A 25,260-nucleotide genomic window follows, 5' to 3' on the forward strand; every position below is an offset into this window, starting at 1 on the left:
ACACACTGGCTTCCCAGTGTAGATAATAGTGTATGCACCGTTTCGCTGCTGGTTGGAGAATTCAAAGGATCCAGCCCTGAGACTGGGTCGTCGGTGAAGGCAGAGGCAAATTATAGTATGACCAACTCAGTGAAGTAAAGATGCCTGACCGAGTCCTAAACCAGTCTCTCCCTGCACGTGCAGCTCCATCTCCAGGGGAAGGATTGTGTTCTAATTTCTCCGCATTAATTCTGACATTTGGAAGAGAAGGCCAATTGTTCCACAGAAGTGCTGCAAAGCTGTAGATCGGCTGGTTCTATTCTCATTCCAGATAGTAACAATATGCCTGCTATTCTAAATTAGCCCAATGTGTCCACATTAGTTAAAAAAGAGAAACAAAAAGCATAGTAATACATAAACAAGCTAGGCCCATGTGGAAAAAGGAGTTTTCGGATCAATGCTCCTTTGGAAACACTTCCCGCTTTGTGAGAGAGCGTTTTTCACTATGTGCGTATAGACAAGCTCACACCCCCTCCTGAGCCAATGGCATAGCATGGCTGGCGGGAGAAATCTATATGTATAACAAAATCGCAGCCTATAAATCTACAGTGGTTTCTAAATGTTTACAGTACCTTATTTTCAAACTCCAACCCTGTTCACACCAAAGATGCTGGGAAGACAGTGAGTAAGTCTAGCGAGCGGCAGAACTGTGGCAGTCGCTCTGCATTATTCACGGGCTCTTCTGCACTGACACCATGTGAATTGCATAACAGTCTCCGTGTGGAGAACCTTTATTTTCTTTCTCAAGAGTTGCAGGCGTAATCTGTTAGAATGTGCATGCCAAATAATTGTGGGGAGGGGGAGGACAAAAGTGGACAAGACCACCCGTTTTCTTATCTGCTTCTGCCATCTCCTCCTCTTTTATGCTCTTTCTCTCTCCTTCCCCAGCCAGTGGACTGCCAGGAGGGACAAATAACATTTTTAAGATGTCAAAATGATGGTCTGTAGAGAGCTTTGAAACTAGGCTGAGGGCCACAGGTTGCTCACCTCTGAAGCAGGGGAAACAACTTATGAAGATCAAGGTTGGGCCTGACCCCATGAGCTCACCTCCTGCCTCCACAAATTCTCAACACCAGCTTGCTTGTGTAACAGGCACTGGCTGCCTATGACCACAGCGCTGGCTTAATCTACATAAACATGAGAGATCCTTACAGAGAAAGGTTCCTAACACCCTTTTTAGAAGGAAACACAAACCAACCTGCTGGAATTTTTATTGAAACATGCTTCACGTTTTACATGACTTTGCAAGAATGTGTTTGCACTGCATCGGTTTGCGCCTTCTCACATTTCTTTGCTTCTAATTTCCCTGGGTATTCTTTTGTATATGAAATGTATATTCATGTTTTCAAAAAGCCATGTGTCTTAAGGCAATGTGAAAGAGATGTGAACACTAATGTGGTGTGGTGAGAAAGAGTACAGGACTGGGACTCAAGAGATCCGGGTTCAAGTCCCCGCTCAGCCATGAAACTCAATGGGTGACCTTGCCCACTAGCAGAATGTCAACTAACCTACTTCACACAGTTGTTGTGAAGCTAAAGTGGAGAGGAAACTTGTAAACCACCTTAACTTCCTTGCCAGAGGAAGAAAAGCAAGATATAAATGCAATGCAATAAATAATAAGTGTGTGCATGATAGGTGTCCAACCTGACATGAAAATGCAGTGTTGGAAACATCAAGTTTCACTTCTGCCTCCAAAAGTTGAAGAGATCCCATGCCTTCTCTCCCAGGCCAACGCATTTTCCTGACTTCATGCATGTTGTTCTAATAGAAATGATCAGTAACAAGTACAATCTATGTGAACCTGGCATTCATGGTCAAATAGCTTTTGAATTTTGTTTGCTTAGTGGTTACTCAAATTCAGAATGTTGTGGGCACATTCAAAATCTCTCTTTGCAATCTTAATGTATCATTACTAAAAAAGGAAACGTGCTTATAATATGGACGCACAGCTTAACACACATTGCGTCACAACTAAGATCTCTAAGAAACAACCACCAAGTAATACTCTGCAACCAACCTTCAGTTCCATGAAAAAGAAGAGTAAATAAAGAGGAAAGATTCATGAATGGATTTGCAAAAAGATATAATGGCTTCACTCACTCAGATCTAAAACAGTACAGGCCACAAACGATTTGACTGTCAGGAGTATGTTTTACACAGAAATTAAGAAGAGTTGCTAGTGGTGTGTAGTGTTCACAATATAAATTTCTGATGCTTGTGTTGAGTTTCTGTTCTAGGAGAAGTTGCGCCTGCTCAGAGGATGAAACAGAAATACTAGAGGTTGGAACAATCCTTTCCTCTCCTACCAGGTAGCCTCAATTTTTGGCCACGGGAGTTTTCAGTGCATACGATGTTGCAGACGGAACATTCAGTCAAATGAGCCCCACCGGACCACACCTTCGGTGGCGACCCCACTCCATGGGGGCCTTCCCTGCTTCTTCTGAGCACAGCCTGTGTCCTGGGGACCCAGGGAGAGACGACGTCCTTCAAGGAAAGGCACAGCAGCCCCCCTAAGAAATGAATGCTCCTGCCACAGTGTAATAAGCACGGACAGCAGAGTGGGCGGTGCCGACTTCCAGCAGAGATCTTCAGCCACGCTTCATGGAGGCCATGAGCCAGGATTATGCCCTTCAACCAGACAGCCCTATACCCTAAAATGACGTGCTATAATGGAGTGTCAATGTAACAACATGGAGAGAGCGCTGGATGCGGACCAGGGAGATCTTGGCTCATCAGCCACACATCACAGAATGAGTTTAGGCCAGGTACAATGTCACTGAGAGACTCTGGGGCAGCCACAAGTTCTTAAGCTTGTGCCGATAAGGTACAGAAACTGAGCTAAGTAAATAAATAAAACCAGACGAGCCCATAATCTGCACTTTGGTAGAGCAGCATAACACGGCTGTGCTCAAACAAGGATGCACACGAAACAAGGTAGGATAATTTCAATGCAGAAAGTACTCACAGTGGGGTGTGCTCCAAAACAAAATTAAGTGAGCATCAAGAGGTCCAGATAAGAAATTGGAGGCACACGTGGGGTGAAAAGCCCTTTCTCATTCCTAAGAAATGGCAGGAAATCCAAAGTACGGAGCAAGATGGTTTGGCATTCTCTCTGATGAACGCCGCACTGTGCAGTCACTAAAAAAGTTGCAAGCTGACAGCTGCCACACACGTAAAGGCAACAAATGTTATGTGACCAGAGATGACTGGCGTGACATGTGCACCTTATGCAATCATGTTCCCAGCTATTTTAAAAATGTCCTGTGAAAAAATCCTTTAATGGTGTTGGTACCAAAAACAAAGAAACGACAAACCATCCTTCTGGAAAATAGATCTCCTGTGAGTTTTTCTCTGAAACCCTCTATTTAAACAAGTTCCATCAAGCATTATAAAGCAGTGATATTTATGGAGTGTTATTTAGCAGTGGAACAATATAGGCGTTATTACATTTTAGAACATTAAGTTGTAGAGGCAGAGCAAGGCAGCGAATTTCAAGGAATTCACTCATATGTGTCTTGTTTAATCCTAGATTTGAAACTCTTTTCCCTTGCTGGCATGAAAACAGCATGAACCGAGAATCAATTACTGAAAGCCACGTGACGGTCTCCCATCTTAGAGTGAATCTGGGAGAAGCTGAATGTTTGAGGATGTAGCTGTATTTGATCTTCTGTCTATGGCTTAAACGAATGTGTTATCCCAAAAGAAGATTTTCTCGTCTCCATGGGGCATGCTTCCCAACAGGTTGCCTTTGACAACAGGTTGTGGGTCCCATACAGAGAGGATCCTGACTTGCCATTGCAGAGATGGGGGACAAATTAATTTGGTTACCTTGGGCTGCACATTTGAACAGGAATCAAAACTCAATAATCCTTTAAAATTCATACTTCTCTGAATTTTGCAGGGAAGTTTTCCAGTCAAAGAATGTGTATGGAAATGCATGTATTGGGTAAAGCTTTCATAAAAGAGAGTCCTCAGACTTACTTCCTCAGATTCCTCTCCTTCCCACTCAGTTCTCCCACTCCTGGTACGTATTCCATCAGCCACTATGGCTGAAATCCCAAGGTGCACCATTCCCTATGCCATTTGCCTCTTCTGCACAGGTCCACACACAGAGGCTGGATGGCTGGAGTGGCTCCTACACTTGCACTCCTTCCAGAGGACTCTGTGGTAGTTGCATACCAGGGTTCAGGATTCAGACAGCATGACAAGCCATGGTGGTACAGAGAAACCATAGAACACACCATTGTTTCTTATCATGGATTCTAAAGACCATGGTGAAATACCACGACTAGGTTCAGACTACATGATAGACCAAAAATGGTTAAAAAAAAGTCTCACCATGGTTTGTTGTGCTGTCTGAACCCAGGCACTGTATACCTGTGTATGGTTTCAAATGCTATTGTATTTTATGTTATAAGTCAAGTGGGATGCCACAGATATGGCAAAAAGGCTGCAAATAAATAGGCTTCTAAATGAATACATAAACTCTGTTTGTTGACTCTACAAAATGTTGGCAATGACTGTAAAAGGAAAGGAGGAAAGCAATGTCAAGAGGGGTCAGTACTATAGGGAGATACTGAGTTTGATGGAGATTAGAAGCACTATCCTGGGATTCTAGAAAATCTACTTGTCCTCCCTTCATTTTCCAAATGAATGACCAGAGACAATAAAGGACAAGGTTCTTGTACCTGTAACAGCTGCATACAAACTTGTGATGTCTCTGTGCTAGTTGGCTAGCCTTTCCTAGGGCTGTCTTTCCTAGGGCTGTCTAGTCAGCCTCTCTCTCTCTCTGTCTCTCTCTCTCTCACTTTCAGCCTGTCTCCCTGTGTAAGCTTAACAAAATGGGCCCACATTGCAAGGTTGGTATGAAGCTTGTAACGAGATAATATATGTGCACTCTGAAAAACTGTAGAATGGATTACCTGAACAAAAGTAGGAAAGAAAATGCTTAGTCACCAGATAAAATCCGTGAAATTTACCTGTCATGTGATCTCATGAAGTCCCAAATCTTTGAAACGCCATTCTGAAAGACAAGAATCATCATTAACTATTAGTGCAGCATATTATTTTATTTATTTATTCATTCATTCATTCATTCAATTTATATCCTGCCTTTTTCCTACAAAGGGCTCAAGGCAGCTTTCTTCATTCTCCTCCTCCATCTTATCCCCACAACAACAACCCTGTGAGGTAGGTTGAGCTGAGAGTCTGTGACTGGCCCAAAGTCACCCAGTTGGCTCCGTGGCTGAGCGGGGACTAGAACCCAGATCGTCTGAGTCCCAATCCCATGCTCTTAACCATTACACCACACTGGCTCTCCTACAGTCAGATACCAGGCAAACCAATCAGTCAATCTTATATGCATACACACACGCATAGGCTGCATGCACACAGCACAAGTAACCCTGTGCGATTACCATGGTTTGCAGTTTTTTATCCTGATCTAGTGGGTGGACAATCAGCTGGTTTCTACTTCTACTTCTACATATAATTCCTCATGACAGACCTGAGTCTGTCCGACCCATCATGACCCCATGGACAACATTCCTCCAGGCCTTCCTGTCCTCCAGCATCCCCCAGAGTCCACCTAAACTCACGCTGACTGCTTCAGTGACGCCATCCAGCCACCTCATTCTCTGCCGTCCCCTTCTTCTTTTGCCATCTATTGTTCCCAGCATTAGGCTCTTCTCCAGGGAGTCCTTCCTTCTCATTCGGTGGCCAAAGTATTTATTTTATTATCTATTTATTAAAACATTTTTATGCCGCCCCATTCGCGAAGCCTCGGGGCGGCTTACAACAAGATGAAGTATTTGAGTTTCATCTTCAGTACCTGGCCTTCTAAAGAGCATTCAGGGTTGATCTCCTCTAGGACTGACCAGTTTGATCACCTTGCGGTCCAAGGGACTCGCAGGAGTCTCCTCCAGCACCACAATTCAAAGGCCTCAATCCTTCAGCTCTCAGCCTTCCTTATGGTCCAGCTTTCACAGCCATACATTGCAACTGGGAAAACCATAGCCTTGACTATACGCACTTTTGTTGGCAGGGTGATGTCTCTGCTTTTTAGTATGCTGTCTAGATGTGCCATAGCTTTCCTCCCCAGGAGCAAGCGTCTTTTAATTTCTTGGCTGCAGTCCCCGTCTGTGGTGATCTTGGAGCCCAGGAAAATAAAATCTGTCACTACCTCCATTTCTTCCCCATCTATTTGCCAGGAAGTGAGAGGACCGGATGCCCTGATCTTAGTTTTCTTAATGTTGAGTTTCAAGTTATCTTTTGCACTCTCCTCCTTCACCCACATCAAGAGGCTCTTTAGTTCTTCTTCACTTTCTGCCATGAGAGTGGTATCATCTGCATATCTGAGGTTGTTGATATTTCTCCCAGCAATCTTAATTCCAACTGGTGATTCATCTAGCCCCGCCTTTCTCATGATGTGCTCTGCATATAAGTTAAATAGGCAGGGCGACAGTATACAGCCTTGCTGAACTCCTCTCTCAATTTTGAACCAATCAGTGGTTCCGTGTCCAGTTCTCACTGTTGCTTCTTGACCCGCATATAGGTTTCTCAAGAGACAAGTAAGAAGGTCTGGCACTCTCATCTCTTTAAGAACTTGCCACAATTTGTTGTGATCCACACAATCAAAGGCTTTAGCATAGTCAATGAAGCAGAAGTAGATGTTTTTCTGGAACTCCCTAGCTTTCTCCATGATCCAGCGTATGTTGGCAATTTGATCTCTAGTTCCTCTCTCTCTTTGAAATCCTGCCTGTACTTCTGGTAGTTCTTGGTTCACATACTGCTGGAGCCTAGCTTGTAGGATTCTGTGCATAACTTTGCTAGCACATGAAATGAGTGCAATGGTGCGGTAGTTTGAACGTTCTTTTGGCATCGCCCTTCTTTGGGATCAAAATGTAAACTGACCTTTTCCAATCCTGTGGCCACTGTTGAGTTTTCCAAGTTTGCTGGCATATTGAGTGTAGCACTTTTACTGCATCGTCTTTTAAGATTTTGAATAGCTCAGCTGGAATACTGTCACCTCCACTAGCTTTGTTGTTGCTCAGACTTCCTAAGGCCCATTTGACTTCACATTCCAGGAGGTCTGGCTCAAGGCCAGTGACCACCCCATTGTGCTTATCAGGGACGTTAAGCTCTTTCTTGTATAGTTTGTTTGTTTATTTAAGGAACTTCTATGCCACCCCATTTGCCGAAGCCTCGGGGCGGCTCAAATAAAATGTTACAGTTGTCTACCTAAAAGTTAACATACCATTTAGTATTACTCATAGCACCAAAGAAACATGTATACAAAAATGTATAATTTAGGAGACATACACACACACACAAAATGTGTAGGAATTTTCATGCACACTTCATAAAAATCATGGCGTCCAGAACAGAATTTAAGACTGGAAAAAAATATAAAACTGAGAGAAATCAACACTGACAGATTCATCCATTCTTCTCTTCCAGAGAGTTAATCCCAGCTTGACCTGCCCCACCTCCACATTCAGGATGCACATCCTTACTACCATTTATTTATATTTTGCTTAACATGGAAAAAAGAAGCCAGGTTGTACCAGACAGTGGCAATGTGTTAACATGCCACATTTGGCAGCATGCTGACAATGTCAGGCCATGGGAGAAAGGAAAACGCCATGCCAGGTGTGTGAGCATGGCAAAGGAAGAAACTCAGTTGCTGGGTGGGCAAACGAGCCGCTTGGAAAAGGCAGGCCTGAAGGCAGATGAAGAGAATTTGTCAGGACAACTGAACACAGAACTGTTGGTGGGGATTAGCTGGCTGCCATATTGCCTCAGACAGTAAGCTTCTGAGCTTTATAAGTTCAACTGAACTTTTTCTCTTTAAGGATAAAAGTGAGCTGCTTTGCTGACAGTCCCACAATGGTAATTAAACAACAGTTGTCCCTTAGGGATGGGGTGAGATTTCACACTTTCAAAACAATACACAAACAGAAACTTGGGTATCGTTTGAAATGTGTGCTTCTCCAGATCCTGCAGTGGAGCTGTACAGTCAAAAACACATAAATGAGGGGAGCCCAGTGTCTGACTGGGGCATGCTGGGCATTGTAGGCCTTTCTGTGCTGAAATGTACTCAGGATTGCATGCGCAATCTAGTTGCTGTTGAACCAGTTGAAGTGGTAAAACTGTGCACATGGGTGAAGCAAGAGGCACATTTCGTTTTTCAATCGTGCCTGCTGTATCTCCATCACCCCTTTAGCCACCTGATGTGCCGTGCATTTCTAAGCTGGGCATGGAGAAGCCACTCACAGAAGTGGCTCCCTATCTGGGGAGAATGGGGCAGAAATCCCCCACCACCTCCCCACCTACCTGCGGCAAAGAACCTCCCCCCAGCCATGCACATGCTCCAATGCACAGCAGGCAGCTGTCGATTGCCTCGCACGATCATTTCCTGCCCTCCCCGGACGGTCTCGGTAGAATATCGAGTGCCTGCCCTGTTCCCCTCGGCCCCATTCCCAAGGAGCACTCAGCGCCTTTGCTCGGCACGCAGAAGGGACAAGCCGCTTCATCTCTTCTCGACCAGATGCTTCGCTCCCCAACAGGCCGTTCCTTCTTACATATGGCCACCAGGCACATGCTTAGAAAAATGCATGTTCATGAAGGTGGAAGCATCTTAAAAGGGGGACTCTCCCTTTTCTCATGCAGAGGAAAAATGCCTCTCTTAAATGGTGCCTGCCACCTGCATGAAAACCTCTCTCTATATCCCAGCCTTGTGTTTGAGAATGAGTCCGGGTATGTTCCGCCTTTCCTCCGCTGTCCTTCCACAAGCCAAGCTTGCTTTGCGGGGGTGGAGTGGGCAGGATAGTAACTCTTCTGGGCTTCTTTGCAGGACTGACAGATCTCCAGTTCCTAATTTGTTAGGAAGACCTTTTTGTCCATTGATCAAGTTGCATACCAACTGAACATTGTAGCCCTGCTTGAAACACTTCCGCGGTGTGTTGGTTCAGGTCTAACCTTTCTGGCCCTCCAAACTGGAGTGGGAAACCAGTGGGCCTCAAGATGCTGATGAAGTATTCCCGTCAACCCTCACCACTGGTCACCACTGGCTGTTTCTGATGGGACTTGGAATCCAACCTTATCTGGAGGGGTACAGGTTCCCCATGCCTGCTCCAAATGCAAATTCGGAGGGTCAGAGAGGAGCTCTGTCACCAGCTCCTCCCCTTTCCCATTCTGTCCTTTTGTCTAATGAGCAACTTCTTGGTTTGATCAAATGATTGCTGGCTGTAAATCTGTTCAATCCAAGCCTTAATTTGGTGGATCAGAAATGCTATCTCTGAAGCAAGCCTACACTCATATCTAGGAACAAACCTCACAGGGCTCAGAGGTTCTGAGCAGGCAAGAGGATAACTGCATTGTTAATCTCTGTTTCATGTCATGACCATCGCCTGAACTGCACCAGCTGGCTGTGTGCACAGCTCCCAGGTGGAGGCTCCAACTCATTGAAATGGCACTTCTTCAGGTGTGCCTAGCAACAGCCAGCACATTCCCAAGATGCTTGGAAAGGAGCCACCTGCTAATATGAACCTAATTCTGAGCTCACCTCTGTGTTGAGGTTCTTGGAGCAGTGCCTCTTGGTTCTCTCCCCCTCTTTTCACCTACTCCTTGGCCATGGTTCTGCTGGGCTATCCCAAAAGACATTTTCTCCACATACTTTGAGTAGGCAGCACACTACAATGGAAAAGCTCCCATGTTTGTAGGTTCTTTGATCTATGCTCAAGAAGCTGTAAATAGATTAACAGTCTGCTAGCCTTTGCATGATTCTGCGTCTCCCTCCACACTGATCTGATAGTGCTTGTAAAACTATGCCCTGCTTATCTATGAATAAGATCCAATTTTACTTGGCCCGCTTGCACCTGTCCAAATAAATAAGGCAATAAACAAATGAAACAGTCCAACATCCCATTGTTTGCAGTGGCAGAAACTCAAATGAGCACCATTTGCTGCTAGAGTCCTGGTGTAATGTGATTTGTTCTTGGCCGTATGCAGCTGAGTTTCTGTTGTGCTAAATGCCAGGCTCCTTGCTAACAGTTCAGTACGAAGGTTGCTAATTATTAATAGCAGGTAAACAGTTACCAATGGTTATATAGCTTTGTGTACTTTACAGCACACTAAATCCAACGTGCTTATGGTGATTTTTATCAAGTAATAGGCAAGATCATGGCACTGATTTATCATTCTTCTGTTCAACAAACCTATACATTTACAGTGTAATAAGGAGACACAAGTAACTGGAAACTTAAAATGATATATCAGGGGTTCCAATGGGACCTCCTGCATAGCCCCCAAACGGCAATCATTGCCAGCACAAGCATCTTTATTAAACCTTTTTCTAAGAGCCTCTATGTCTTGGTGATCTGAAGACATATTTAAGCATGGGGTGGGTGGAGGGGGGAGACTAAAGCCTCTGCTAGTATTCACACCAAGGAGGAGAAAATTAAAGAACTTGGCTTATGTTGGGACAAGTCAGTAGCCAAGGCCAATGCTGTTAGCCCTGCATCAACGCAAAATGTAGCCCATATTTTTTAAAAAAACGTTGACTATTTGTAAGTAGGCTTCTAAGGTTCTTATTCTACAGCCTATTTATTTATTTGGACTTTTAAACTTAAAGCAGCCAGTAATTCCACACTAACTGGCTTGCATGCCAATTCTCCAAGGCACTAACTGAAACAAAAAGGTGCAGCATCTTTTTGATAGTGACTCTCCCCAAACGCCTGTTTAAATAAGTCTGTTTTCACCTGCTTGCTAAAGTTAACCAAAGTTAGACTAATGGACCAACTTAGCAAAGAGTTCTATAATGCCAGTCCCACCACTGAGAAGGCCCTGCTACAAAAGCTAAATATGACCACCAAAGAAGAAAGAATGGAAATTAGAGCAGGCCCTTACTATGTGATTTTTTAAAACCAAGGAAGCTGATATGGGACAGGTAACTTTTTGAAGCTAACTTTTTTTACCTGGAAACTGGAGAGACTGTCCTGGATCCACTTTGAAATAAGAGAGCAGACTTGGAAAGAGACAAATGACCTGAGACTTAGCTTCAACACATCAACTAATTCCTTTGCAGCCACAATTTTCAACACCTTCCAGCAAACCTGCTGGCGAGCCAATAGAAGTTCAGGAATGCAGCGGTGCCCATGGGTGGCATGTTGCCTATCCATGTGCTATGCCATTCTGGGTCTTGTAGTTAAAAGAAGCAACCTATAACATGTCCAGTCTCTAGAAGAAGCAACTTTTCTTTTATCTGAGGTCCAGGGGCGAAATGCATGCTTTTCATTCGGAAGGTCCCAGATTCAGTCCATTGCATTTCCAGTTAAGAAGATCTCAAGAAGCTGGGCTCAGAAACATCTGCCACCCTGGAAAGTTGCTCCCAGACAGTGACCAGAATGCTCAGCCTCAGTTTAATGCCACTTATATGTCACAGTGAAGATGCTGCTTCACCAGGCCTTGCAATAAGGCATTTGGGAAGCAATGGGCCATGCAGAGGACCATGGGGCATACAGAAGGAAACGGATGGGGGGACAGTGTGCGTGGGGCGTGAGGGGGTGGGGAAGCCAAGCCATCCTTTGCTGCATGTACCTTTCCATCCCTTTTCTGCCTGTCTGCCCCACTCCCTCTCCCATCAAGTGAACAAGCCATTTTCTTCGTGCATTTTCCATTTCAGCTTAATGGAAATTGATTTCACATCTACAACCCTTTGCAAGCGAAGACAAGCCGGGCTTTCATAATCCGATGGAGACTTCTTTTTGGCCGGCTGCGTTATTAAGGCCAGTTGCCGTCAGGCGGAGTCAATAGCGAGGCTCTGCAGTGACTATGGCGATGCCCCTCCACACTCCGCACCGCCAGGTCAGTCTGAACTTGGTGCGATCTGTGAATGTGCATTCCCATTTGCTTGACTTCACCTCCACATTGTTTTAATTAGCTCTGCTCGGGAGGAATTGTTTTCAGTACTGCTCTGAGCTTGGCCTTCGTGTAAATAAAAAATAATGAGAGAGAAAAAAACAAGGCTTCACCTCCAGTGCCAATCACCACTTAAAGCCATAGGGGATTTTGAACGTAACACACACAGCCAGCTCTTGATGTAATATTGTGAAATTGGAAATATCAACATAAATTGTACATCACAAGACAGAGGCAGCACGTTCGGGCTTGTATGGATTTCTATGCAACAGACTGAAATGAGCGCCTTTCTAAACACCATTACAAGGAGCACGGCTGCATTCCAGTGCCTCCCCAGATGGGAGAAAGGCAACACTGACCTTTTAAGATAAATTTCTCACACTCCAAGTGCAAGATTGTGGGGTGGATATAGCTTTAAACATCGACCCAAGTTAGCTCACAAGGTAGCTGAGTTTTGTACTTATGAGAAACCCCGTGGTGGACTGGGGTTCTCATAAGTACTACACCAGGCGATCTCCATGTAAATACCACCCTGAGCTCCCTGCAGGAAGCATGGGATGCAAACACAGAAAGCGGCAGTGTGCTGCAGTGCTGACTACTGAGACAAGATGGTGATGTCCCACTTTTATGCAGTGGTGTGCATGCAAGCTCTGAGGTGCGGAAGGGCACAAATTCCGGACTTTGGTGCAATATCAGCCTGCTGTCAAGAGCCACATCCCCACCTCTAGTTCTCTCCTCCCCTGCTGCACGGATGAGGCTCTTCAAGATGCAGTAAGATGAAGTACCAAGGCCGGCCTATGGTAGACACTTGCGTATTGGCAAAAAGGAGGAACTGTTTAACAACAAAAGAGGGTACATGCTTGCATAAAATTTGCATATCCTAATTTATGTGCACAGATGCAAACTTAGAACGCATTACAACAATTTAAACAGAAATGCAACATGGAGAAGACTATCCCCAGGTGACCTCCTGCATGGCGATAAGCGACTTTAAGGCCCTGTTGCTCTCCTTTCCTACTGGTATTCCAACTGGACTTGGACTGGGGGGTCTTCACTTAGGAGACTGTCAGGTAGTCCACACAGCCATCCTACTGCAGCTCGCTCTACCAGCAGGCAACCTCAGGAAGCAGATTTAGGGCTGACATTAAAAATGCAGGGTGCACTCCGGTTTCGATGAGCGGGAGCCTCCATCCGCAGCGGCTCCTGCTGATCTAATGCTGAGCTGGAGCAGAGCTGAAGGTGATCTGCAACCTTCTCTGCACTTTAACTAGACAGGTATTTTCAGTTCCCTAGCACTGGTGCTTCAGCTGGAGCAGCTTCAGGTTACCTTGCATCCTGGCTGCTCCTGTTTCTTCCCCTCCCTACCCCCAAAATGGTGCCTCTCACCTCCTCTCCAAGGTTGCTTTCCTGACCTTGCACAGCAGCCCATATGGTTCTTTCCGCACTGGCTACAAGTGGGCAGACTTCAGATTCCTGAATCCAAGGTTGGAGTGCAGTTTTCAGCCTTGGACCTGGGAATCTGAAAAACCCTATGAGACTCCAGACCATGTCTAAGGACTATGGAATCATTCCTTCCATTTATTATTTTTTTAGTATGACTATAGGATCTTCTTCACTGGTTGGCCTAAATACTCCCCCTTCTCACCATTTTATCCTCTCAACAACCCTGTGAGGTAGGCTGGGCAGAAAGTGACAGGTTCAAAGTAATCCTGGGGACTTCATGGCTGAGCAGAGATTAGAACCTGGATCACCTGGATCCCAGTCCAGCCCCCTAAACATTATATAAGAAAGCTTCTCAAAACTTGTGAGTTTGGATCTTATGTAATTTCACTTGGCCACCTTGAACAAGAAAGACAGACAGAAAGAAAGACAGAAAGACAGAAAGGAGACAAACCAGGGTATGAGTATAAATATTTCTCTCCTCTCCTGCCACACACAAGTCACACATTGTAATTTTTACAAACCGTATCCATTCTAGTCTTCAAAGTAAGTGTTATATTTTGGCAGGAGACTGCAAAAAAAAAAAACTGCATCCAGATGGTTATGGCAGTATAGTTTACTGTTCAAAGGTGCCATTTTTTCCACCCATCAGGAGGTAAAACAAACATTTGAGAACACGTTCGTGTATTCAACTGTTAATGCGATACAGTGGGCCAGGCCACTGTGCTCATTGCATCAGCTCACCAGACAGGCACATTAAAACCTGTGATGTGCAACTTAACATTTCCCTTTTATTGTTAGGACAATGTTGAGAGTTTGCTTTGAACCTAAAAACCTAAAAACTGAAAGCCTAAGATTTATAAACTCTTGGTTTACTTTATGGCCATGATGCCAATGCCACAAATAAACCATTGTTTCAGCCCGCAGGGAGCCGTGGAGACAGCATCTGCCCTGGACCAGGGAGTCCTGGGTTCGAATCCCCTTCAGGCACGAAGCTGAAGGAGTGACTTTGGGCAGTCACTATCTCTCAGCTTAGCTCAGTTGTGGGAAGGATAAAATGGGATGGCCTTATCAGCACAGCCCCAACTGAGATGCACAGGATGCAGGTGGAAAGCTTATTAACCAAATATGATGCAATAAGCAAGCAAAGTCATACAGAGCAACTACTCTCCCTATAAAGTCAACTCTATTCCTCAAGAAAGTACACAGTAGTATATTGAAATTGATACCTAAAAGCGGAGGATAGATTGCTGGCACTAGGAAACCTGAGAAGTTGAGAGATTAAAGTTATGACTTTTCTTCCTAACCTCAGTTTGCCATCAGGTCAGCAATGAAATTAAGGTTATAACCCGGGATGCAGATGTGGGTAACTGGCGACCGACACAAATCGATTTCAGAAAAAAAGTCATATCTTGTGACTTTTACTTAACATATAAAAGAGCTGAAGGTAGACATCATACTGCCTAGCTTTATGACCAATTTTTAAATAATTAGTTCAGCTTTTTATTTTTATGGTCCTGATATGTCGTGCCAGACACATTAAGGGGAGTGTATTCAAAAAAGAACTGCACAAGGAGGCAAGTGAAGAGGCGGTGAACAGGGCTTGGGTCCCCACTTTCTGTTTTCCCTGGAAAAACTCTTCTCCATTTAGAGTCAAGATATACCTGCACACAAGCTTGGCTCAGCTCTGTCACCATGGAAGGCAGCACCAAGCAGTCGTTTAACTGGAGTGGAATCATAGATGCCTGACTTAGACTCAACCTCAAGAGGCATGCAGAATGGGCAAAGATTGTGTAACACTGACAGACATTAAAGTAAATAAATACAATCAACTGCATTTTTATACCTCCTTTCCAACAGAGCACTCACTGAAGTTTACCAGTTTAAAATAATGGCTAAATGACATGATAGAACAGAAAAAGGGAATACGAGAGGAAAAGGTAATAAACAAATTTTATCAACTTTACAATGAGCTTATTTTATGTATTTATTATATTTATATCCTGCCTCTTTTCCTTCCAAGGAACTCAAGGAAGCTTACATAATTCTCCTCCTCCTCTCAAACTTATCCTTGTGAAGATGCTTATACAATGGAATTACAGCTGGCGGTTCCGGCAGGCAAAGAGCAAACTGGCAATGCGGCCCTTGCCTCTGCTTCAGGTAGCATCACAGTCAACTAATTTTGTGCTTTCTTTTCAGGGCACAATGATTAAAGGTGTTTTCGAAATGGCAGATGAACAGCCAGATACCAGCTGCCCCAAAGGCCCAGCAGAACAGCCATGTTGCATGTCTCACTGGCCCTGTGACTGTCCGAAGAGCAAAGCTGGGACTCTGCATTTGGAGCACCCGCCCTTCACCCTCATGGCTGGCACAGAAAGAACCCCACAGGCTGTGAATCCTAACCGCAGAGGAGGAGATGGGCAGCTGGGACAGGGAAGGGACAGACTCTGCCTCTATATGCTGCATCCTGGCAGTGCCTCAGCCTTCCCTCCTCCAGCTGCAATGCAAAAGATGACTGAAAACAGCTCGCAGCGTCTTGCAGAGAGGGAGAGGTGAGTTCAGAGGGGTACAAGCAGGCTCACTGGACTGCACTGAATGCAGGTGAAATCAGACAGATGCCACTGGGTAGCAAATGCCGGCACATTATGACTTAAACCACGGCTTCGGAGCAGGATCAGTCCACCAGGGAGAACTTGAAGTTCAGCAGCAGCAACAACACTGCACTTTGGCAAGCCAATGGCAGAAGTGACTAAGACTGGGCAGATTTGGGTTCAAGCCCCCACTCAGCCATGAGGCTTCCTGGGTGATGCCGGGCCAGTCACTACATCTCAACCTCACCTGTTGTGAGAGTACAATGGCCATGTGTGGCGGCTTGAGTTCCTTGGGGTGGGGGAATATATTAATTAAACCAGCATACAGTTCCTTGCAGAAGTATTCACCCCCTTTGGCTTTTCCACATTTTGCACAAATGTGTTACCTGGAACTGAAATAGATTCAATTGACATTGCTACTGCCTGATGTGCGCAAGGCACTCAGCTCTGAAGACGCAAAATATTTTTTGTGGCACAGAAGTTAAGTAAACAAAAGCAAACTGGCACTTGTTGATTGCATAAGTATTCATCCCTTTTGCTGTGACATGCCTAGTACAGCTCACTGCCTCCAGAAGCCACATACTATAAATAGTTGAATCGAGTCCACCTGTGTGCAATTCCAGGGCCATGTAATCTCAGCTTTAATCCAGACCTGTTTCTGGAAGGATCCAGAATGTGGTGGAGAGTATACTGCAAACAGCATCTTGAAAACCAAGTATGAAAACAACTCTGGGATAAAGTTATGCAGAACCACCAATCAGGGTTGGGTTTAAAAACCTATGAACATCCCCCAGAGCCCCATTCAATCAGTCATGATGAAATGGGAAGAATATGGCTTAACTGTGACTGCCTAGAAAAGAGTATTACCCTAAGCTCAGGGACAGGATAAATCAGAGAAGCCACCAATAGGCAAGGGTAATTCTGAACAGGCTGGAGTTCTGCAGATGAGTGGTAGAAAATGGCCAGGGGACAACTGTCACTTGTGCACTCCACAAAGCTGGGATTCATAGAAGACTGGCAAGAAGAAACAAAGCTGTATCAAAGCCCATTTGGAGTTTGCAAAAATGCACGGGGGAAAAGGCTCTTTGGCCTGATAAGAGCAAAGAACCTTTGTGACCTTGATGCAAAACACTGTGTGTGGCACACTTTGCTGCCTTCCTCTGAAACTTTCCCATTTTGTCTGCTTCTTCCTTCAACTGTAATGCCCAGAAATAGACACAGTCTTCAAGATGAAGCCTTACTAGTGCTGAGCGTAGGGGAACTAGTGCTTCGCTGATCTGGAAACGTTCTGTTGAGGCAGCTCAAAATAGCACCTGCCTTTTTTGCAGCCACCTTTAGAGTCAAGAGAATCATGTGCACATCAAGAAATTTCAATGCCAAGTGAGCTCATTTCAGTTCCAGGTTGTAACACAATAAAATGAGGAAAAGTCAAGGGGTAGGGGTGTGTGTGTGTGTGAATACTTATGCAAGGCACTGTAATCTTAAGTACTATGGGTAAAGTAACCAGGTGGAGAAACATGGGTATTGATTCATGCTTTCTTCCAAGTGAAGAATTAACTAGTTAAAGCATGGGAATGAGGGGACATGAAGTGAACTCAGCCAACATCTCTTGTAATCTGTGAGGACTGCAGTCAACAGGGAAAAATCATCTACCAAAATATCTCATCTGCAACAACCTTCCTAACCTCTTTTTTTAAAGGATAAAAGAGGGGAAAGAAGAGAGGGGACCTCTAAAACCATTACAGAGGCAATGAAACAAGGTGCTTTTCACAGATGCCAAATTTCACCTCCAGGTAGTTATAATTATCATGCCTTTTAAAAAATAATGCATTCATATTTTAAATAAGAATCACAACAGTCTTTAAATAAACAGCCTTTCCATTGCTATGTCTTACTTTAAGGCGGTTTGCAGCTCGGCCTCCTCAAGTTCCAAAGAAGCCATTTTCCGCTCACTTGCTTTGAAAGCCATTAAAAGAACTTGATGAAGAACAGCAGCGGGGGGTTAATAGAAGGCAAGGCTTAGAGGCAACCTTTAGATTTCCCCCTAACACTTTCTCACAGGACCTTCTCACAAAAACTCACAAGGACCTTTCACCTCCCCGCCCCAGCCCCTCGACAAAATCAATATGAAAGGACAGATGCTATCAACTCAGCGACTCCAAATTTCAGACAATGCTCTTCATAACCCAAAACAACTGGCCACCTTCTTATCTCCAAAATCCTGGACATGCAGAACATTTATTTCTTTTTAAAGATGAGTAGTTTTGCTAGGAATGGACAGAGCTGTCAGTTCCATCTTCTCTTTATTTTTTTAAATATCAGTCCCTTTGCTCCCAAATATGAAGAACTTGTGAATTTTGGAAAATTCTTATCAAAAATGAACTGAATGGAGATGCTCACCCATGTGCACAAGTGAAATTCAGCAGGGATAGTCCCAGCACGGAGGGGAGCACGTGGTACCTCCTAGACACATAACCAGTAAAGACAAGTAGTCCGTCAGGAAAAAGAGGTAGGAGCCCTAATTCAGCCCCACAACCATGACTGAACACACAGGGTTACAAACCCTGGCTGGAGGATTCTACCGATGTTGGCTTCCACCCTATTTGGCCCTCAAGCTCTTTTTGTCCTGAATACGGAGAACTTTGTGTTTATCAAAAGCAAACCTGAATGTGGAGGTACAGTGTATGTATCTGATCTGAACAGAATGAAATGTTCTCCCATCTCTGGTCTGTATGGGATTCCAGGAAAGAAGGCAACAGTAAGCACATCTTATTGTTGGCTGTCTTACATCCACTATTGATAAGACAGGAGAGCAGATCAGGGCCCAGAACATTACTTCGGGCCACTCCCTGTGTGCATCTTCAACACTTAAGCATTGAAGCATCAAGAAAGCGCAACTCTGCCGAGCAAGCAGCGGAGTAGTGTGCTGCCGGCCACCAGTTCCTGGGAACTTGAGTCAGAGGGGGCTGCTACATTCCTATCCTGCTGTGAGACCATGCGTGCAGCCCATTGCCCACCATGTGAACTGGGCTAGAGGGGCTACTATTTGACTGGGCAAGGGTACTCCTTGTGGCTTGACCTGCTACCGGCTTCCTGCAGTGACCAGCCAGTTGCTTCAAAGAAGCCTACAATTATGGAAGGAAGCTAACTAGCATTCCTCATCACTTGCTCTTCCACCATCTCTGGCAACTGAGAAGCTTTGAGAGGCACAGTCAACAGTCACACCTATTAAAATCCTCTTGACAGACCCATCCGGTGTGAACTTTATATACAACTTGCTCATACCCTGCATGGATCAAATGCAGCAGCTATTCCCCCTTCCTGAGGACCCCATGGCTTTTGAGACCTGGATTTACATATGCACTAGGACTGGGGCGCAACAGTGGTGTGGGCAACAGAACAGGCCATACCCATTTGAGATTACAATGTGGCACAGGGAGAAACCACATTTTTAAATGTCCTACTTTTAAAAATATTTACAGATGAAACATGCAAGGGAAAATTGGTTGGTGATGGGGAAGCCCTTAGACTTCATGTTCACTGTGCATGTACTAAAGGATTCCCCCATGCATACAGTCCCAAAACACACCAGAACATCCTCCCACAAATTTATGAGGATTTGCATGCTCCCTTTCCCTGAAGGCTCTAGACATTAGATTAGGCAAAATGTTCTATCCAGCGATAGGCTTTCACATGTTTACCTCTAAACATTAATTTAAAGTATTCTAAAGTTTAGAACTTTAATATGAGAACCATCATATTGGTACAGGTGAATATTTGTTTTTCGGTGCCAGGCGAAGACCTTTTTATTTAAACGTCATTTTAATTGTTAATATTATTTGCTTATTTTATCTGGCCAGGGCGACATATTTTATATTGTTGTTTTATGTATTATATTTTATGTTGTGAGCCGCCCTGAGGCTTTGGCGAATGGGGCAGCATAGAAATGTTTTAATAAATATGAGAACCATCTTATTATTTTTGTAAGCATTATTTTTGTAAGCATGGATAATATACAGGTACACTTATCAAGAAACCACGGCCCTCTGGCAAATGCAGATTTGGAGGGTATCCAGATTTGCCTCTGGGTTCTATGAAATGACACCAAAGCAATGCAAATTCTTGAGTCTGAAAGGGAATAATTGTTGCTCTTTCAACTTCTTCCTTTAAAACAAACCTTGCCCAGCTACTGGGCAGGCCCAATCCCATGCCCACATGAAAACAGTGTTGCCTACCTGTCATTTTTCTTTAAGGTACCATCATACTGCGACTTCCATGTTGCAGAAGCAGGATGCATGGCATAACATACTGCACAACTGCTACTCCGCAAGTGCTGCGCTGGCCTCCTGTTTTTGACTGGCATTTACAATACTATTTAAAACTCATAAACACAAGCAGTTGCTGACAAAGGTGGCATTTTTCTTTATATGGGTTAGAAGAGTAAATTGACTATGGGCAGGTCAGCTTCCTTTTTCTGGCTGGTCTTTTAACAGCACCATAAACTCACACCACTGGCTGGTGTTGGAGGAGCAAAGCACCTGCAAGATTTGCAGGTGGTAACTTGGGTGAGGACTGTAAATATTTTTCCTATGCTAATTGCCAGATAACAAAGGACAGGTGGGGAAGGTTCATCACCCACCTGGGATTGATATTGTAATTTAAATTAAGATTTTTCTATCCTACCTCATGGAGGTATGAGGGGCCACAAAACATTTTAAAAATGTATGAAAATTGCAGAATACAAGATAGATGAAAAGTCTTCAGTGGATGCATGATTTGATGATGCTGTCCAAAAACCCTCCTCCAAGGCTGGGTTTTGAAGCCCTTCCTGAACATGCAGTGGCAGGCCATCCCATAAACCTTGGGTAGGGCAGTCCTTGCTTCTTGTAGAGGATGCCTGTACCTCCCAACATGATGACAAAGCAAAGGACTTGATGAAAGTCTCAATGGGAGAGGGGAGAAGAAGGCACATGGGGAGAGGTCATGTCAAGGTAGGTCCCAAGTAATGAATGTACTGTGTGGCTCTTGACCTGAGCTATGGGCTACTTACTTACCCTGCTCTCCAGCCTCTTAGATGATGCTGGATTTGCTATAAAGATTTGCTGTATAGGTATTCTGCATAAAGTCACTCTACACACTTTAGATGTATGTACAAAGCAGAGTTTAAAGAGAAGTCCAGTGTTATGTCAACCAATAAGCAGAAAATAACTATAGGAATGCATCTGTGTTCATTTAAATTCTGATAAATTGGAAATGTGGCATCACACAAAGCATACACAAATCATGTGTGTATTGTAAAGCTACACCTGAAAGACTGCTGACTCCCTGCTCTGACTTGCAGCGTCACTGTGAGGCAGTTGGCTCCTTTGCCCTGAGGGTGGATTCATTTCGTTTGGATATGGCAGGTCCCCAGTGAGGCACCCACAGGTACTTCCAATGTCACCTGTGAAGGTTTTCCCAACCTGAAGCCCACAGGCACCCAAGAAGACACCTGCTTTTTCAATGGATGTACATGGATCTGTAGGAAATGCAACCTTCCAGTTATTATATTAGGTATGAGTATACATTTGAAGGTGATATTTCTATGTTACCTGTTCAAATATTGAAAGCATTAGAAGACCCTCAATCCATTGCTTACTAAAAGCTGAGCAGTTCCTCCCCCCAATATTGTAATATCAGTCTTTTGGCAGTCAAAACGACACAGAAAATTAATTTACTTGACCATTTGTTAATTTCCATGAAGCAGGCAAATAACTTAAAAGCCCATATACATCAATAATCATTAAAGACTGTTCCAGTCCAAAATTTATCTGTCATAACCTCCTCCCAAAAAGAAGCAACCATTGGCCATCGCCAAAGCAGACGCCTGAGACGCATTAGTTGGATTGTACTGTCAGCAAGTAGCCAAGTTGGACAAGATGTTCTCAGAGAGGTGTTGTGGTGTCCAACAGACACGAAACAAAAAGTTTTGCAGAATAAGATACAACCTAGCATCCACAGACGCCAAAGCAGCAAACTACTGAAAAGGCTTTTTGTGGGGATACCCACAGCAGTCTCTCAAATGTGCCCATGGGACTCTCAAGTTTCGGGGCCCTTCCCTGGGGATGATGGAAAGCCCAAAAAGGGCCAAAAAAGACCTGTAAGAATTTTAGTTTGACAGCCAAATTTTAAAGGCACAGAAACATTCACCATGCCTCACTTCTGACAATTCAAAATATATGGCGGATGAAACCTATGGAGCTATGTAATCTTAAATCCAATCCCTTCCAGGTTTAACTGTTCCCAGTATAGTAGTAGGGTGAGTAGATGCAAAGGGCAACAGACCTGGTTGTCCTACCTGAGTGAGATACGATGTACCTGACAAAATTCTCTCTTTGGCATCACTAGTGGAAGGGGGATCATCCTGCCCTTAATTGCTGCTTGTACCCGACTTGCAAGAGTGCCCCATGCCCTCTTCATCTTTGTTGTGGCTGAGAAGAAAAATTCGTTCTGACAAAACATGCCATTTACAGAGGCCCCAGTTTCATAAAGAAGTGTTGAAGACAAAGACGTAACAACTTCAGTCGCAAATGTATTCAACTATGCTGTGCTCTAGTTCCAGAGTCATACCTAAACCTGTGCAGAAACACTGCCTGTCATGAAAACCGCACTCTCCTACCCATCCTTTGTTCTTTCCATCCAAAAAAAACGCTTTAAGCCATATAAGGGTTTCACTGATCATAATGTTAAATAACCACCCCCAAACCATTTATTTTTATAGTGTCACAGACGCTACCATCTGAAAGGCAAGGACTTTCCCATAATTCTACTGAGCAGATTCATGGAAAGAACATCACTTACCTTGAGCTTTGCCTTTCTTTTGCCTATAACGTATTCATCACCGCTCATCACATCTGTCCCTGCAAATCCCATTTCCTGCGCTATTCATGAGGCACAGCAACCTGGCGCTTTAGTGATTGGCGCCACACTTTTCCCATGGCCTTCTCACCTCTCGTCTCCCCCGCAAGCACCCCATTCTTATTGTTTATCATCTGTTCTCCCCGGCTGGAAACTGCTGTCAGATGTTCACTTATCCCTAATCTTGCTTGCTGCCTTTGATATTCTTTCTAATCCAACAACCTGTCAACTGGGGCATCAGCCCATGTCCAGGCCAGCTGCTCCATCCCAGGCTCCAAGATTCCCTCTCAGACTCCATACGAAATGTTTAAAGGTTCCTGGCCCAGCAAGGAAAACTTGAAGCAAATAATTAATGCTCTTTTGACCAGAGCTCATGACTTTAGTGTGCCATTAAATGGCCCACCGAAAGATAGTAACCTTTAACAGTTTGTTTAAACTTTGGGTGTTAATATATTAATGAAACTCTGGTCAATGTTTAAGGGACAGGATTGGGGAAATGTATGTTCTTGAGGAAGGCAAAGAGAAGATATTTTAGTACAGAAGAACAATAAAGGAAATCGTATTTTCATACAAAACCTGCCAATTTACACAAAGCGTTCTTATTCACCTGCTTTTTGCTTCATAGAACTAACTTTGTTAGCAAACTTTCCTCATGCTAAGTGGAAAAGAGGAATACTAAGCATTAATAAGTGGTTTTGCTGCATTAGTGCAACTTTAGTGCATTGAAGGAAAAAACCCAGTGTTGATCTTGTGTCTTTAACAGCACTGTGACCTACAGGCATTTAGCAAATGCAGCTTTTCCTACATGGAGCCAAAATGGAGGCAAAGCTTCAATTTTTTTTTTTTTGCCAGGCCACTGGAGAGTCAGACACAGGAGGATGGTCAATAAAATCTGGCAGTAAGTCTGTTGCTATTGCGGTTGTTGTTGTTTTAATATTTATATCTTGCAAGGCAGATCACAAGGTTCTCCCCTCCTCTCTGTTTTATCCTCACAACCACCCTGTGAGGTAGGTTAGGCTGAGAGTCAGTGACTGGCACCAATTCACTCAGTGAGCTTTGTGGCTGAGTAGGGACTAGAACCTGGAAGAGCCCCAGACCAGCATCCCAACTACTATGCTATAGAGGCTTCTAGCAAAAAAACATAAAAGAAGGGTCAGCAAGCCCAGAGCCTGAGGAAACACGTGTGCCTTCGGAAGCTATTTAAAAGGCAAAGCTTCACCACCTGTAACCATTCACATGATGGAGATGCCCACGCAATGGATGGACTTCTCCCTTTTCTGCAACCCTTGAAAGAAGAGGTGTCCCCCCGAGAGGCAGTAGCTGCATTACTGGAAGGACAGTGAGGTGGTCATTGAGGTTCAGGCAGTTGTGCAGTGAACTTTCCCAGTGTCCAAGAGCCAGGATAGCTTCTCGAAGGCGTGCCCAGGCTGTATGGCCTTCCACTCTCTAGGAAGAGCACCAGAGATACTGGCCTTGAAGCTGCTGTCCCCAGTCATTCTGGATTTGAGGACAGCCTTGGGGTGAGAACAAGGCCGTTTGCTTTACCTGAAGCGGCTTCCTTCCTAAGAGGGACATGTGGGAGGCCTGTGCGCATTCTGACTAACTTGGCAACAGTGGGAGAGAAGGGCTTCATAAAACCCATGGCAAGATGAGTTGACTTCTGTTCTCAGCCCAGGGAAAGGCACTTATGTATGGCAAGCACCCAGGCACCTTTGCAGACCCACAGAGCGGGTCCTGACCTTTTGCTCCTGCCTTGATATTTCATAATTGCATTCAGGGAAATGTATGCCATCTTTGACACAAGCGGTTTTGTGTCGTCTTAAGCATCCTTGAATCTGGTGAGGTGCTTTAGCTGGCCAGTCCCTTGAGGGTAATACTCGTACAGCAGCCAATCTGTCCTTAGTGCTAACATGAGTGAGCTCTAGCACAATACCAACAGAACGCCGGCAAACCTATCTGAGTTATGCTGGAGGTTGCTTGTGCTAGTGCAATGAAATTTATTTATTTATTTCAAGCATTTATATCCCGTACTTCTGCCAAGCGCTCAGGACAGCTTACACAATAATTACACAATTTACATTGGTATTAGTGTAAAATTGGTCACTGCATGAGGTCTAATATACTCACATTTTAAAAAAAAGTTCTGCTCCCCATTTACTGACCGAAGAATGCTAACTCCTATTTTGGTGAAGATTCTCTGTAAAGATTTTAAGATCATTGCTCTTAATTTCTCAACAAGCACCAGTGTCTCACTTAGGATAACAAAGTTTATTTATGCAAAAAAACCCAGGAAAATATCTTTTGAATCTCTTGTATTTCCAATGTCATATTTTACATTTGTTTCACTGTACTTTAAACTGCACTGTCAAGAGTT

At 44.3% G+C, this 25,260-nt stretch overlaps 1 protein-coding gene across 1 annotated transcript in view; it reads right to left on the reverse strand.

Moving 5' to 3' along the window:
- The window catches only part of NUDT14 (nudix hydrolase 14), a 61,442-nt gene that overhangs the window by 29,588 nt on the left and 6,594 nt on the right, over positions 1 to 25,260 (reverse strand). Inside the window, exon 2 of the mRNA XM_044437246.1 lies at positions 5,019 to 5,062. Within this exon, the coding sequence (XP_044293181.1) occupies positions 5,019 to 5,062 (44 nt within the window). The remainder of the gene's footprint in view (positions 1 to 5,018; positions 5,063 to 25,260) is intronic.

Source organism: Varanus komodoensis, unplaced genomic scaffold, assembly GCF_004798865.1.
Source record: "Varanus komodoensis strain SLA01 unplaced genomic scaffold, ASM479886v1 scaffold3, whole genome shotgun sequence".
NCBI lineage: Eukaryota > Metazoa > Chordata > Lepidosauria > Squamata > Varanidae > Varanus > Varanus komodoensis.